The sequence below is a fragment of the Oreochromis aureus genome, linkage group 23, assembly GCF_013358895.1.
Source record: "Oreochromis aureus strain Israel breed Guangdong linkage group 23, ZZ_aureus, whole genome shotgun sequence".
Classification (NCBI taxonomy): Eukaryota; Metazoa; Chordata; class Actinopteri; order Cichliformes; family Cichlidae; genus Oreochromis; species Oreochromis aureus.
Genome location: NC_052963.1, coordinates 6,231,063 through 6,246,839, shown reverse-complemented (window position 1 = coordinate 6,246,839; position 15,777 = coordinate 6,231,063). Strand labels below are relative to the sequence as shown.

At 42.9% G+C, this 15,777-nt stretch overlaps 1 protein-coding gene across 1 annotated transcript in view; it reads left to right on the top strand.

Moving 5' to 3' along the window:
- LOC116314370 (cholecystokinin receptor-like) overlaps positions 1-15,777 on the top strand; it is a 114,175-nt gene that overhangs the window by 81,767 nt on the left and 16,631 nt on the right. The window contains exon 3 of the mRNA XM_039607566.1: positions 11,478-11,739. Within this exon, the coding sequence (XP_039463500.1) occupies positions 11,478-11,739 (262 nt within the window). The remainder of the gene's footprint in view (positions 1-11,477; positions 11,740-15,777) is intronic.

Genomic DNA, 15,777 nt, shown 5'->3' with positions numbered 1-15,777 from the left:
GGGTTTCTGCTGCCTGAGGTATTCACTGAGCACGCTGTCAGTTGGGGCCATCTTTGTGATGTATTTGTGGATGTTTCTTGTCTCATCCTGGACTGTGGTGCTGACACTCACCAGTCCCCGGCCCCCTTCCTTCCGCTTAGCGTACAGCCTCAGGATGCTGGACTTGGGGTAAATGGCCTGTATTTGTATAGCGCTTTACTAGTCCCTAAGGACCCCAAAGTGCTTTACACATCCAGTCATCCACCCATTCACGCACACATTCACACACTGGTGATGGCAAGCTACGTTGTAGCCACAGCCACCCTGGGGCGCACTGAGAGAGGCGAGGCTGCCGGACACTGGCGCCACCGGGCCCTCTGACCAAGGGGTGAAACCCTCCATGCATGGTAAGGAGCTTTCTTGTCTTTATGTCAGTGGCTTCTATCTCCTCCTTTGGCCAGCCTATTACCCCAGCAGGGTACCTGATCACGGGCAGGGCGTAGGTGTTGATGGCCCGGATCTTGTTCTTACCGTTCAGCTGACTCCTCAGGACTGGCCCTTCCGTTCGACAAGCTCTCCGGCATTGGAACCATCATCTGTTTTTTCTTCGGTAACCTTCGCTCACGCTCTCGGTTGATTTTTCTCTAGTCGGCAAACTCATTTCCTTCATTACCCGGGCTGCACGGCTGCAAAAACAAATACACATGTGCGCCTTGGCGCTTGTGCTGTACGTAACAAGTCATGTGACGTGACGCTGCGGCTGTGATTGGTTCGGCTCTGCGCTACTTAATTTGGATTGGCTGTTCTTTTCTTTTTTTTTTAAGAGGACAAGAGAGATGAGGCCTATCGCAATAGTTTAATTTTTCTATCGAGAAAAAGTTATTTCACAATACATATCGTTATCGTTTTATCGCCCAGCTCTAATATATATATATATATGTATTTGTGACCCGGAACACACAGGATTTCCGTGCTAGTGAAAGTCTTTATTTTGCTTGAACAGCAGTTTCTTCTGTGTTTCGGCACAGGTAACTCTGTGAGCATTTACTTCCCTAGCTGCTCCACTCACATTCCTCTCCTGTCTGTCTTTGTTGTCACTGTATATAGAGGAGAGAGAGTCATTAGTCCCAGCACACACACCGATCTCTTCACCTCGACGCCTGTGGATTAGGTTTGTTCCAACACTCAATCAGATTGGAATTTAACAATTTTGGAGGCAGTTGCAGTTTTTGTGGTGTGGCAGGTCATAGTGTCCTGCTGTGGAAAGCTGTGAAGGGGTGAGCTTAATTTGGAACAATGTCTGGTTGAGTTTTAGGTGATAAAATACTGTTGATATGAATGTCAAGACCAAAGTTTTCTAAATCCAAGCTGTCAATTTGTTTTTATGTTATGGCTGGCTGTGAACCGTACTGTCATTGGCTAAAATAAGCAAGCACACTAAGCCAAAAAAGAGAGTTTCACACAGTTTTTCCAATTCTCTTTTGGGATGGGTGAGGGGACGACATGGACACAGTGAGGAGCTTCAACTCTATTATTTTGGGCTGCAGCTGGTAGTCCTTGTTTTACTTGTCAGCCTTGGTGAGCTTGGCATACCCATTTTGCTATTTGCTGCAGGTTCTACAACTCACAGCACAGATCTTCTCTGGAGTTGGGTCTCTGGCTGAATGATACCGAGCACAGCTAAAATCTGGCCAACAAGCCAGCTATTACGAAACCAAAATAAGCAGTGCTACCTAGTTAGGATTGACTGATTGAAGAATGAGAGCACTGTTCACTGGTAAACTCATTGTAGGTGGCTTTGTCCTGTCAAAAACCTGAAATCAAAAATACACTACAGAAGCCATTATTATACCTGGGCAGCCTGTGTGGGAGAACCACTTCAGTATTGTTTTGAGTTTAATTTTAAGTTTAATTTTCTTTAGAGGTTTCATAAATCGGTCCATCGATGGTGCTGATCTCATCTCAGTGATGACTTCTAGTGGCTGTAATAAAACAGATGGTCTGATGTTTTTTTTCTCTGAAATGTTGAAAGGGTTGAAGAATTAGGGCCAAACTTTTCGACTAAGAGCACATTAGTCTGGTCTGAATTTCCTTGTGCTGTCTGTGTAACAGAGTCATCAGTTTAAATCACTGAAGGATCGGTGCTGTACATCACCTGAAAGTGCATTTCCTGTCAGTATGGATCTACAGAGCCTCACGGCCATCAGTTACTATAAGTGTAGGGTTTAAAAACATCACTCATGTGAACTTGTGACTATACAGGCCTCAATAATGACTATAAAGCTACTTATCTTTATTAATATGTCCTCACAAAGCACAAGTCCTCATGCAGTTTATAGGCTATATATGAATGTTTCACTGCTGCATTCATTCATTCATTCATTCCTAAAACCTGCATCCTCCATGTTTGTTGGCTTGGTCCACACACAGACAATATAATACAAACTTTTATTGTATTAGATTTTTACTGCCATCTTGACGCCCTTTCTTTTAATCCTGCTGTTTGTTTGCTTTCTAATGCACATTTGAATGTGCTGTATAAATAACACTTGCTTTTCTCCATCTACTCATTGCATTGTTTATTTGATTATACCTCTTCTTTGCCTTGCAGTGAAAGAATGAAATATAACAACATTCCTCCCTTTCCGTGTTCCCTTTCTCTGCAATCAGTGTAAGCCAGTGCTGCGGCTGAGCATCGCCGACTTCAAGCAATAACAAAAGAAAACCCCTGTGTGTGATTTGGTCTCTCTCCGTGTCTGTGCTTAGCACTTGAAAGAGACATGTGGGCGTGAGAGACTTACAGTGTGAGACGACTTTCAGTGTCTGTGCTCTGTGTTAAGATTCGCATGTGCTGACTGTGCCACCCACCTCCTTCTGCGTAGACATGCAGTGGACAGTGGACAACAGTGATGGAAGTCAGGATTGTTTCATGGAAACAGGCTGGCAGACTCAGAGTCTCTTTGACAAAAAGTGAAACAGCATATTTAGCGCTCTGGTAACAGGTCTTACTGCTCTTCTTAATTAATAAAAAAAATCCATGGACACAATACAGGGTACCCTGTAAACATACATTATGTTTGCACATTGTGCAACATATGCAGTTTCTACATATTTTGGTAAACTGGCACCATTACAATTGTGATAAAATTGCGTGTTAGCAACTCTTTTTGTAATGCTCCTGTCCCTGTTGAGTGAACTCGCTGACTGACCCAAAAGCAGACACTAAGGGACTACAGGCTGACAGTAATTTCAAAGATTGTGTATTTAAACAGAAGGTTTTATACAGATGTGCTTGGAAAAACAGCAAACTTAAAGAAATCTAAAAGAGAGAGCAACCAAAAGGTGGAAGCCAGAATTAAACAAAGTGGAGACAAAAAGGAATGGGAAACAGACAAAGACTGAGGAAACTGAGACACACTAAATACACACCATAGACAAAGAGACGCAATAAAAACAGGTGAACTCAGTCAAACACTGATGAGGGTGGAAAAAGAACAAAAGAGGAAGGCAAAAGCAAAAAAACCCACAAGAACTAACAAGACTAAAAGGGTGAACCAAGTAAAGACACAGATGAAAACAGATGAAAGAGTAGTGGAAAAACCATCAAAGGAACAAAATGAGAAAAACAGAGGACTTCTAACTAAAAGTGTAGTTTGTTACAAAAACAATGACTTACACAAAATTAAGGATGCAGGGAGATGTTTTACAGTTATAATGTGAGTCTGACAGTATTAGCGATGGGCCAAATCAGCAAGCAGTACTGCAGTTTTTACAAAGCAACCCACATTTCTTACACTGCAGCATTTTTGTACACCCCACGGGAGAGGAGTACCTTATAGTCTGAATTCCCCCACTCATGCTAAGCCAAAGTATTCAAATTATCATTCCATATTTATGATAATAATTTCACTATTCATATAGTTTTCGAGGCCCATAAAAAAATCAAGTTCAGGTATTAAAAGGAAGATTACATTTTGCTAGAGGAGCTTTGCATGATCAATATGCTGATTCAAAATATCCTCTTTATCTTATACCTGCAGCCCTGAAGTAGTTCAGCTCTTCTGTCCTGCGGTGAGGTGCTCCTTCTGGCACCTCGCTCCAACCAAGTCAGTATATCCAATTCTGTTAAAGGTATTTACCCCATCCTGATTTCTTAATAATTGATTCCTCACGGATTAATAAAATATTCTGATTGTGATTAAGCTCAGTGTTCATGATTCAACAATAAGAAGGAAACTGGGCAGACTGGGCATCCATGGGAGGGTTCTAAGGAGAAAACCACTGCTGACTTAAAAGAACACAAGAAAAAAGACAAAACCTTAATGATCCCTACAACTTTCGGGAAATCGTTCTGTGGATTGATTAAACAAAAGTTGGATGGTTTGGAAGGTTTCTGTCCAAGTCCAAGTCAAAGACCGGACTTATGCTTCTCCATGACCTTCAACGGGCCTTCAATGCTCGACTTCTGCAAAGAAGAGTGGGCCAAAATTCCTCCACAGTGATGTGAAGGACTGATATTGGAAACGCCTGGTTGCAGTTCTTGCGGCAAAGGGTGGCAAAACCAGTTATTAGGTTTAGGAGGCAAGTACTTTTTTTCATACAGCAACAGTCAACTCTAGGTGCTTTATACTCTTAGGTAAAGACCCTACAATAATATTTAAAAAATGCATTTTGTATTTACTCGGAATATCTTTGTCTAGAGTTAAAATTTGCTTGATGATCTGACACATATACCAAAAAACTAGGAAAACAGGAAGGGGAAAATACTCTTTTACTGCACTGGGTTTACTGATTTGGTTGGACTAATGATTGCCTGATAATCAAGGGGCAGCTTTGTTATTCCTTCAGGTTTCATGCAAGTGTAGCAGCAATCAAAAAGTTACCCGTCTTGCAAAGAGCTGAAATACTTTTTTTCTACAGCTCATGGAACAGAAAAGGCATTCAGACGTCTTTTTTGTGCAGCTGATGTTCTCTTTGTTGTCGAATATCTTTGCCAGTCAGCTCCTTTGTTCTGGTAGCGCAGGAATAAGATACAGCTCCTCCCTGCTCCTATCAGATCCACATCAAATCCAACTATCCTTGCTGTTCCCCCTTTTTTTTCTCTGGGGGTTTCAATACTTGCATTTTTTCACTCAATATATACTTAAATCCGTAATCTTTTACCACTGATAAGATAGAAAAGCTTACCACAATAGAAAGGAACACATTTTTTTTGTATCACAGGTTTGCAGGAAAAGCCTGCACCAAAGGATGAAGGGAAACAGTTTTTGACCACCACTCAAAAGCTTAGTATTGTTCCTGTAAATTGAGTTGCACCGTGCTCATAGGAAAATGCAGAATGACTTCCTCCCATGAGTGATAACGTAAAGCCCTGGTTTAGGCAGGATATGTTCTTCCGTCCTGGAGGAACAATGAATGGGGATTAATACGCTGCGTGACAGAGAAATGGAGGATTGAGGTTGCTGCCTCTCGTAGCGACAGAGGATCAGCGCAGGGAATTTATTCCTGCTTGTGACACACAGGTATGTGCGTGTGCTGTTTGTCTCATCTGCACTCACACTTAGAGCACAGACACACAACAAGTTACTTCATTCCCCCTCAGCTGATTATGGATATAAATACATGCAAATTCAACTTGGCATTGGTTTGTGTCTGTGGCAGTAAGGATGGACCCGACCACATAGTTCACACTTTTGACACACGTTTTTTTCCCGGTTGCAGCTTTTTAGCTGCCAGCCACACATACACACAACAACAACAACAAGAAACTCATCAGGTCCCAGCACGTTGAATACGGGAGGCCTGATGAGCTGATCGAGCTCAGGTGTGTCCTCCTCCCCACCCCCACAAGCAGAAGAGGAAATGGGCCATGACCATTGGTGTCCCCAGCCCATGGACCAGTGGCAGGGAGTAGTGGGATCAGGGGGCCGACCTTGTGACCAGCAGTTTCAACTGAGCTGGACTGGAGGCCGCCTACGTGGCAAGTGGCGGAGGCGCAGCAGGCGTGGACTTGTGCCGAGGCTCACAGGCGGCTAGGTAGGCGTCGGTCACACAGGCACGGTGACCTCCGGCTCGGGGCACAGCAGGTCCAGGCGTGGGGGTCGCCTCCCTCCCCCATGCAGTCAAGGGACGCCGGTGGGGCCAGCGGCGATGTCAGCCAGGAACCGACCCGAACTGCCAGACTCGCTATCAGCTGCATCCGGTGCTCGAACCGGTCCTGCAGCTGTTCCGCCTGTCGGGGAGACACTGCTGCCTGCTCACTCCGTGTGGCTGCCAGCTCGGCCACCAGCGCCTCTCCTGACTGGCCCGGTCGTGGTTCCGCCATACTGCCTCCTGGGATTTGGCACCAACGTGGCAGAAAGGACGGACCCAACCACATAGTTCAAATCAAATCAAATCAAATCAAATCACTTTTATTGTCACGTCACATGTGCAGGTACACTGGTACAGTACATGCGAGTGAAATTTGTGTCTTGAAGCTTCACAAGCAACAGAGTTGTGCAAAAATACAATAACGTAAAACAAGCAAAATATAAAAATGGCTAATCTAAAAGTGATAAATATATGTACCATATATAAAGGTATATACATTACTGAATGTGTATACTAAATATGTTTTTCTACATGTGTGTGTGTGTGAGTGTGTATATAGTGTGTATATACATGTTTTACAAATGAAATAAAGTAAACAATAAAATAAGATATATAAAATATACAGAGGTTGGTATGTGCAAAACAGTGGTATTTATATACAGTATGGAGTGCATAATGTTGAAGTTCCAGTAGTGAGGGTGAGGTGTCTATGACGTGTTCAGCAGTCTGATGGCCTGGTGGAAAAAGCTGTCTCTCAGTCTGCTGGTACGGGACCGGATGCTGCAGAACCTCCTTCCTGATGGAAGTAGTCTGAACAGTTTATAGCTGGGGTGACTGGAGTCCTTGATGATCCTCCCCGCTTTCCTCAGGCACCGCTTCCTGTAGATGTCTTGGAGGGAGGGAAGCTCACCTCCAATTATCCGTTCAGCCCACCGCACTACTCTCTGGAGAGCTTTGTGGTTGTAAGCGGTGCTGTTGCCATACCAGGTGGTGATGCATCCAGTGAGGATGCTCTCAATGGCACAGAGATAGAAGGTCCTGAGGATGCGGGGGCTCATGCCGAATCTTTTCAGTCTCCTGAGAAAGAAGAGGCGCTGCTGCGCCTTCTTCACTGTTTTGTTTATGTGTACTGACCACGTAAGATCCTCAGCCAGATGTACACCAAGGAAGCGGAAGCTGCTCACTCTCTCCACAGCGGCGCCGTTGATGGTGATGGGGTGTGTACTCCTCTGCACCTCCGAAGTCCACTATCAACTCCTTCGTCTTTGCGACGTTGAGGGTGAGATGGTTGTCTTGACACCAGTGGGTCGGGGCGCTGACCTCCTCCCTGTAGGCTGTCTCATCACCGTTGGTGATAAGACCCACCACTGTAGTGTCGTCCGCAAACTTCACAATGATGTTGGAGTTGTTAGTGGCCGTGCAGTCGTGAGGTGTAGAGTGAGTACAGGAGAGGGCTCAGTACACACCCCTGTGGAGCACCAGTGTTCAGTGTGATGGGGATGAGGTGGTGCTGCCCAGTCTGACCACTTGGCATCTGTCAGACAGGAAGTTAAGGATCCAGCTGCAGAGGGAGCTGCTCAGTCCTAGATCCTGCAGTTTCCTGTCCAGCTTCGAGGGAACGATGGTATTGAATACTGAGCTGTAATCTACAAACAGCATTCTCACATACGTGTCTCTCTTCTCCAGGTGTGACAGGGCAGCATGGAGTGTCAGGGCTATGGCATCATCAGTGGACCTGTTGTGGCGGTATGCGAACTGTAGAGGGTCCAGTGAGTCGGGTAGTGCGGAGCAGATGAAGTCCCTGACCAGCTTCTCGAAGCATTTGCTCACGATGGGGTCAGGGCTACAGGTCGCCAGTCGTTCAATGAGGAGATGGTGGAAGATTTGGGTACAGGGACGATGGTGGCCATTTTGAAGCAGGCTGGGACTACAGACAGAGAGAGGGAAAGGTTGAAGATGTGTGTAAACACTCCAGCCAGCTGAGCCGCGCATGACTTGAGGACTCGGCCGGGAATCCCGTCCGGACCAGTAGCTGCGTGCGTTCACTCTCCTGAAGCACTTCCGCACATCCTCCTCAGACACAGTGTGCGCACTGGCGTCATCCGCGGTGCGCACACTGTCGGTCTCATGGTGTTCGCTGTGTCGAATCTAGCGTAGAATACGTTTAGATTTTCACACAGAGAGGCCGTGGTCTGCGGTGTGCTGGTTTCCCTCTAAAGTCTGTGATTGTGTTTAGTCCCTGCCACATACTCCGAGGGTTGTCAAACTGTTGCTCCACCCTGTCCCTGTACTCACGTTTGGCTGCTTTGATCGTCTTCCGGAGTTGGTAATGTGCGTGTTTGTAGTCCGATGTGTTCGCGGAGGCAAAAGCGGTGCTCCGTGCCGCCAGCGCCGTCGCGAACATCTCCGTTAATCCAGGGTTTTGATTTGGGAAGGATTTAACTGTTCTGGATGGGACGACATCTTCCACGCATTTTCTGATAAATCCACAGACTGAGTCTGTGTACTCATCGATGTCTTTAGCAGCCACGTGAAACATTTCCCAGTCCGCGTGATCAAAACAGTCCCGCAGCGTAGACTCGATTGGTCCGACCAACGATGCACCGCCCTCAGGGTTGGAGCTTCCTGTTTCAGCTTCTGCCTGTAGGCGGGTAGAAGCAGGATGGAGCGGTGATCTGATTGGCCGAATGGGGTGCGGGGAGGGCTTTGTACGCATCCCGGAAAGAGGTGTAGCAGTGGTCAAGAAGCCGGTCTCCACAGTGTTGAAATGGATGTGTTGGTGTAGTTTTGGTGAGACTTTCTTCAGGTTACCCTTATTAAAGTCCCGGTCGTGATAAACGCCGCCTCTGGGTGTGCGGTTTCCTCACTGCTGATCGCGCTGTACAGTTCCCTGAGTGCTCGGTCAGTGTCGGCTTGTGGGGAATGTAAACAGCCGTAATAATCACTGCTGTAAATTCCCTCGGTAGCCAGAATGGCCGGCACTTAACCATCAGGTACTCCAGGTCCGGTGAGCAGAAGGATTTGACCGGTGCACGTTCGCATAATCACACCAGCTGTTGTTGATCATGAAACACACACCACCGCCTCTGCTTTTCCCAGTAAGCTCCTGTGACCTGTCGCGCGGTGCACAGAGAACCCCGGTAGTTGTACTGCGGAGTCCGGTACCTTGTCCGATAGCCAGGTTTCTGTGAGGCAGATCACGCAGCAGTCCCGCATCTCTCGCTGGAATGAGATCCGTGCCCGAAGCTCGCACAGCTTGTTCTCCAGAGACTGCACATTAGCCAGTAATAAACTGGGTAACGGTGGTATGTTAGTGCGCCGTCTCAGTCGAACCAGAACGCCAGATCTTCTCCCTCTGCGTCGGCGTTTGCAGCCTCCACGGGCCCAGAACAAAGGCGTCTCAGGTGAGATGAATGCGGGGTCTGCAAACGGAGGGTCCGTGTTGCAAAACTTGAACTCCGGAAAGTGATGAGAAAGTCCGTCTTTTATGTCCAGTAAGGTTTGTCGGTCGTACACAAGGAGACATGTGCTACTCGTGAAAAAATAAAGAAAAAGTAAAATTAGACACAAAAAACAGCTGTTGCTTGGGGGAGCTCGCGACGAGGCTGCCATACTCGGCGCCATCTTGGCTAAAGAACAGGCGCACTTTTGACACACTTTTTTTTTCCGGTTGCAGCTGTTCAGCTGCCAGACACACATACACAACAACAGCAACAACAAGAATTCTTCAGGTCGCGGCACATTTAATAGGGGAGGCGTGATGAGCTAATCGAGCTCACCACACCCGCCACAGTGTCTAAAAAGGAACACTGACCATCAAGAAACATGCAGCTTATTATGTCTTCCTCCCTTCACCTGGTCGCAGCAGATGGTCGCCCCTCCCTGAGCCTGGTTCTGCTGGAGGTTTCTTCCTGTTAAAAGGGAGTTTTTCCTTCCCACTGTCGCCAAAGCGCTTGCTCATTAGGGGGTCATATGATTGTTGGGGTTTTCTCCTTTGTGTCATAGGGTCTACCTTACAATATAAGGCACCTTGAGGCGACTGTTGTTGTGATTTGGCATTGTATAAATAAAGTTGAATTAAATTGTAATCTCTTAACATCTACCAGGTCTCTGGTGACCTGGGTTAGGCTTCGTGCTAAAATTTGAGTTTAGCTGATTCTCACTCGTTACAAGACTTCATTTGAAATGTAACATCCTTTAGCCTTTGAAAATTTGCCTGTTCGCCATGTGACCATAACCTGGATTTTAACACCAGCTATTTAAAACTCATACCAAAAACCTGTTAGACTTGTAAAGGTCCTTTCATTCCTAAGCTACAATTTTTGCTCGAATGCAGTCTGGGTAGCGATGTCACTCTCTAGGCAGTGAAGATGGCGTCACTGTTAACACTGTTATCACATAAATTATGCTCTGTATGCTTCACGTCTAAAGTGCATAGTGCATGCACATTTCTAAAAGTGTGCTTAAAGCCCACAAATTGAATTGGCTTTCTAGTCTGATATCCAGATAGCACAGACATTTAAACCTAATCTGGGCGATGTTTGGCAGTTAGTTACAGCATTGAAAAGTATCCTGTTGGTGAACTGGATCTGTGGCTGAACTGCTGCTGTAGAAAACTGGGCCACATTCATTGCTACTGTTGATGGAGCAGCCTGACATTTATTTGACTTTGAACTGGGAGGCTCTTGTATTGCAAGGGTGTGTTCTTTCACATACTTTTCTCCTATGTAAATAGTCACGGCTACTTTTGACATGTTTAAACAGTTTGATGAGCTATAATCAATTTGTTTGTTAGTGTTCACTAAAAGATGAGCAAATATTAGACTTAAATGTATATGCTTAGTACTGCTCTATTTCCAAAGTGTGCCATCTGTACATGGACATGTTTCTTGTCAACAGATTGATATTTGTTATACTTGGTAATAGTGATGGCACAGTTTGTGAAATAATCCAAGGGGATGGGTTGTGTCATAAAAATAATTCAGGTAATATTCTCTTTCTCATGTTTTCCTCTTGTGGACACAGGGGATCCAATTAAGCATAACAATACAAAATGCAATTTAAAGTGCAGTTTTAACATGATGTAAGGTGATTTTGCCAGGTGTGCCACTTAAAATCAGGAGCAAAGCATGTTTTCAGTCAAATGAATGAACAAATATGTCTGCCTTCTTTTTCACTTTTTCACTTTATATGTTTTTACTTGAGTTCAGATATTTTTCAGTATCTCAGGGTGGCACCCGGAGAACCTTGTGGAGAGTCCAAACTGAAGGATAACCAAAGGATTTATCTATTGAGGAGTACGAATGTAGAATGTAAATTTTGCAACAATGTCTCTCTTTGTGTACAAGAAGTGAGTCGACTGGCTTTGCAAATGTTTTCTTAGTCTCATTTATTTTCTCTTCCAGGAGTCTCCGTCAGCATCTCCACCTTCAGCCTGGTGGCCATTGCTATCGAAAGATACAGTGCCATCTGTAACCCACTGAAATCCCGTGCATGGCAGACCCGATCTCACGCCTATCGTGTCATCGCTGCTACCTGGGTGGTGTCATTGTTAATCATGCTGCCCTATCCAGTGTTTAGTACCCTCAAGTCTTTCCCAAGGCATAATGGTACTGTGGGCCGCATGTGCCGCTTGGACTGGCCCAATCCACAATCTGAGCAGGCCTGGTAAGTGCTTATTAACGTGTTATGTTAAACTATTTGCTGCCAGAGATAGAAATATAAAAGATGGGTGAAAAAAAATCATGGTCTGTAATCAGTTTATGAGACATATCTTTATGTAAAGAAAGAAATATCTGTGTGGCCTGGATGACTAGTTTGGAAATGATGACTGCCAGCTATTTTAAAGCAATAATATCTACCATTCTCAATAGATAAACTCTTGCCAGCGTCTGTGAAAAGCAAGACTTCACATGCATTACAATTATTTGGTGTGATGTCTTCACAACCTTGACAGGGATAAGTGAGTAAAATATGAGTGCAACGGAAATGGAATACAGTTTGCATGGCTTTGCTTCCAAAAGTGTGGAAATTCTTGGATTCTGACTTACATTAAGTGGAATTATGTCATTTGTGACCAAGAAGCAGTGATGAAATGTTTCTTCCACTGAAAACGGTGCATCCAGATAAACAGAATCAACTTTTTGGGATTTCCTTACATCAACATATAAATAAACAACTTTTCAACTATAAATTGATGACATTTTAATACAATTTTCCTGGTCAAATATAAATCCACAATTTTTCAGTGTCATTGCTGTCACCTGGTCAACTATAAATACATCATCAATCAATTATAACAGGACAACTTTGAATCAATATTATTCCAATGGCATTACTATTACACTGTCAGGTTTCATCAGTATTTTAACTTTGATTTGATATTTATTTAGTGTTGCGATTTCGATCTTGACCATAATGATGATTTGGATGAGAAAACAACATTAATTTAATGTGATTTTGCTATTTGGGCAGAGCCGTATTAGATTTGTGATATGCTAGTTGTGCTTAGCAGAGATTGCACTGGACCTCACTCTCATTTATTACTTCTGAACGACTTCCATAAAATTTTACGTCTCTCGTATTCCTTGCTTGCATTTTGTTTGTAATCACATAACTTTGTAGTATGGTAAAAGCTATTTATATGAAAATATAAAAACATATTAATATGTTTTTATATTTTCATATAAATAGCTTTTACCATATGTGTGTTACTTACATCTAAAGTTATAACTACTGTGGAATTCATAACAATAGAATGAAATTACAAAAAAAAGAAACAAAGAAATCATGGCCACGCTTTCAAGCTAGCTTGTTAACTGTCTATTAGCAAGGCAGCTAACAGCTAACATGTCATCACCCACTGGTTTGTGAAGTTCTGTTCTGAAGCTTTGAGACTGAAGTTTTGTATTACTGTACTGGCTTCGCTTTTCAGACCAGGAAGCTATATTCATCTTTTATATAGTGTGAATAGAACAAGCTGCTTTGTTAGCTTGTTTGCTATTATAACAATTCTTTTTAACACTTGAGACACATTTCTATTATAAACTCCTGTTTTCTATCTTCAAACAATTCTTCTCCTATGAGCAAAGTCAATGTTGTGCATAGTAAATTTTGATGGTGCCAATGAAGTACAGTGTTACATTTTTTTTAACTTCTTTACAATTGAAAAGTCCCTCTAGCTTGCTAACTGGATTGTTTTTTTTTTTGTTGCTTATTTGCAAATCTGACAGTACTTTAGCATTATTGTTTAAAGATAAAAATGAAAATAAAAAAATGTCAGGTCTAACTGTCTTTAAACATTTCTTCTTCCAAGCTACAAGTGTCAATTTTAAACATGAAGTCAAACTGAACACGGTAACTTTGTACAAATCTACTTTAACCCTGTGAACAGATTCACTGACTGTGAGGGTGCTTAAAATGAAATGAATTTGTTGATCAGTTTCACAGTTATAAATGCTGCTGTGTCCAAGCGTTTGGTGGATTTTCTCTTTGGCCAGAAAGAAATATGAGAGGGATGAAAAATTAACGATGGAGAGAAGGCTCTTAAATTCTTGTCATTTTAGAATTGAGCCCCCGGGCTGAAGTTGCTAAGGTAGCTATGGAGTGGGTGTTAGAAAGATGAATGAAATCAGTAGGTGAAAGTTTTATAAGACAAAATTAGTGAGCAGGCAGTTCCCGTTGAGAGCCAACATGAGATGGATCACTTTTGTAGCTTAGCAGGGGTTATACCAATAAATGGAGGCACTAGGAAAAAAAGGAAACGACTGCATTATTACACAGATATTCTGTAGATAATGTGTCTACCCTCAGTGTGATCATTTCACTGTCCTTTTAAATTAATGTGATAATTTCTTCTTTCCCTACTCTTTGCTGAGAAAGAGGGAAGAGCAAATCTTATGGGAAGGTCAAGAGAGAAACGATTATTGCCGTTACAGTCTGGATTGCTCCACATTAGGAAATTCATCTATAGCTCTCTAAAGGCCAGTAAAAGCAGCTTTCTTGTTGAAAAGCTTCACCAAATAGATGGATACCACCTCAGATAAGACACGTTAAATCCTCTTGGGATATACTACTGAGGGATTTTTATAGATCTGTCTGTGAAAACTTTGGATTCTGCAGGATGGCGCAATTAAAGTGAAGAAGAAGATGAACATGGCCAAAACTTCTCTCTTTTTGACAACCTGTTGTGGTGGAACACTGAAGAATTCTCTTTTCTCTGACTGTCTATCAAGCTCTTAAGCTTCACTGAGAAAGACGAGGCAGTGGGAGAGCAGTTAATTAGTCTGCTCAGTGAGGAGGAGGAGGAGGAAGGAGAAGAGAATCAAAACTCAGATGTCAAAAGTTCCCGTGTCACAGAGTACAAGCGCATTTCAAGTTTTAATTCATTGTCAGGGGTTAATGCTTGCTAAGAGATAACACCATCTAGCTTTCACTAGATGAAATTGACACCTAATCACAGAAGCAGCCATTTTTAGGCTGAGATCAGAAATCATTAGCGAACGGCAGCAAAGCAAAAGCAGCCATGAAGTGGTTAAAAGTCAAAGACAAGTATGTATTTGCACTTACACATCATGTTCACTGGCAAAGTCGCAAAAAGTACTCTGAAACGATGACTGATCTTATTCATTATTCACTCCATGTTTTGATCTGAGCAGATAACATTTTGCATTAAAAAGGAAAATGCATGGTTCTAACATTATGAATGGAACGTCTTTGACTCTATCGATTTTTCATTATCAGTGTCAGACTTTCATTTAGGCCTCAAATACATCTAAATCCTATTTAAATTACAGCTGATCAACTATTCAAATCAGAGCTTTGATTTTCAGTAGATAAGAACACGAGTGCAAGTTTTGGGTCTAAAACAGAAGCCTATGTTAGTGTTGTACATCTACATTCCTTTTAATAGCTATCTGTAGGTGACTGTAGGTGATTGGTAAATGGACTGGTTCTCACATTACATTACATTTCTACTCTACTAAAGCACTCAAAGCATGTTATTCATAAAGGCACTCTTTTCTATGCCTAAGTGCTTTCTATCTAACATTCAATGCAACTGCAAAAAAACTGTTGTTGTTCTGTTGTTGGCCTTTTGATTTAGCTCTTGCCACAGCCAGAATAAAAGTCACGAAGGAACAGATCTTCTCTATCGTGAAACTGTTAATAATAATGACAGCTCTTCACTATAGCCAGTGTAATATGTTGATTTTTATTATCATTTTGCACTTCTTCCTCATTAAGGTGTGCGCTGTCACTCCATTTCCTGTTCAAGCACTTCTTCAACCAGTTAGCATTCTACCAACGCAAAGCATTATCAATGCCAGGTTAGGCTCTGCACACAGGCATCACTCTGGGAGCCAAAAACTACATAGACTAATGTGGTACCATGAATTCTGCTGCTTCACCACAGGACTTCACTTCCTACTCAGTGAAATTATGGTGGATTTTTTTTTTATGTACAACCTCTGCTTCTATCTCAGACTTAATAAAAATGCTGGATTTTACAATTTTATGTAAAGATGACTCTTGCAATTTAATTTGTTAATTCTGTTTTTTTTCTAGTAGTTTTCAGATGCATAACCATACAGCTTAAATCCACAACCTTAGAGACAATTTGAAGATGTATTAAATTCTCGACCTTATCCTCCCACTAAATTCTGAGATATAAATAAAGCTGAACAAATATCCTTTGTAGCCATTTGA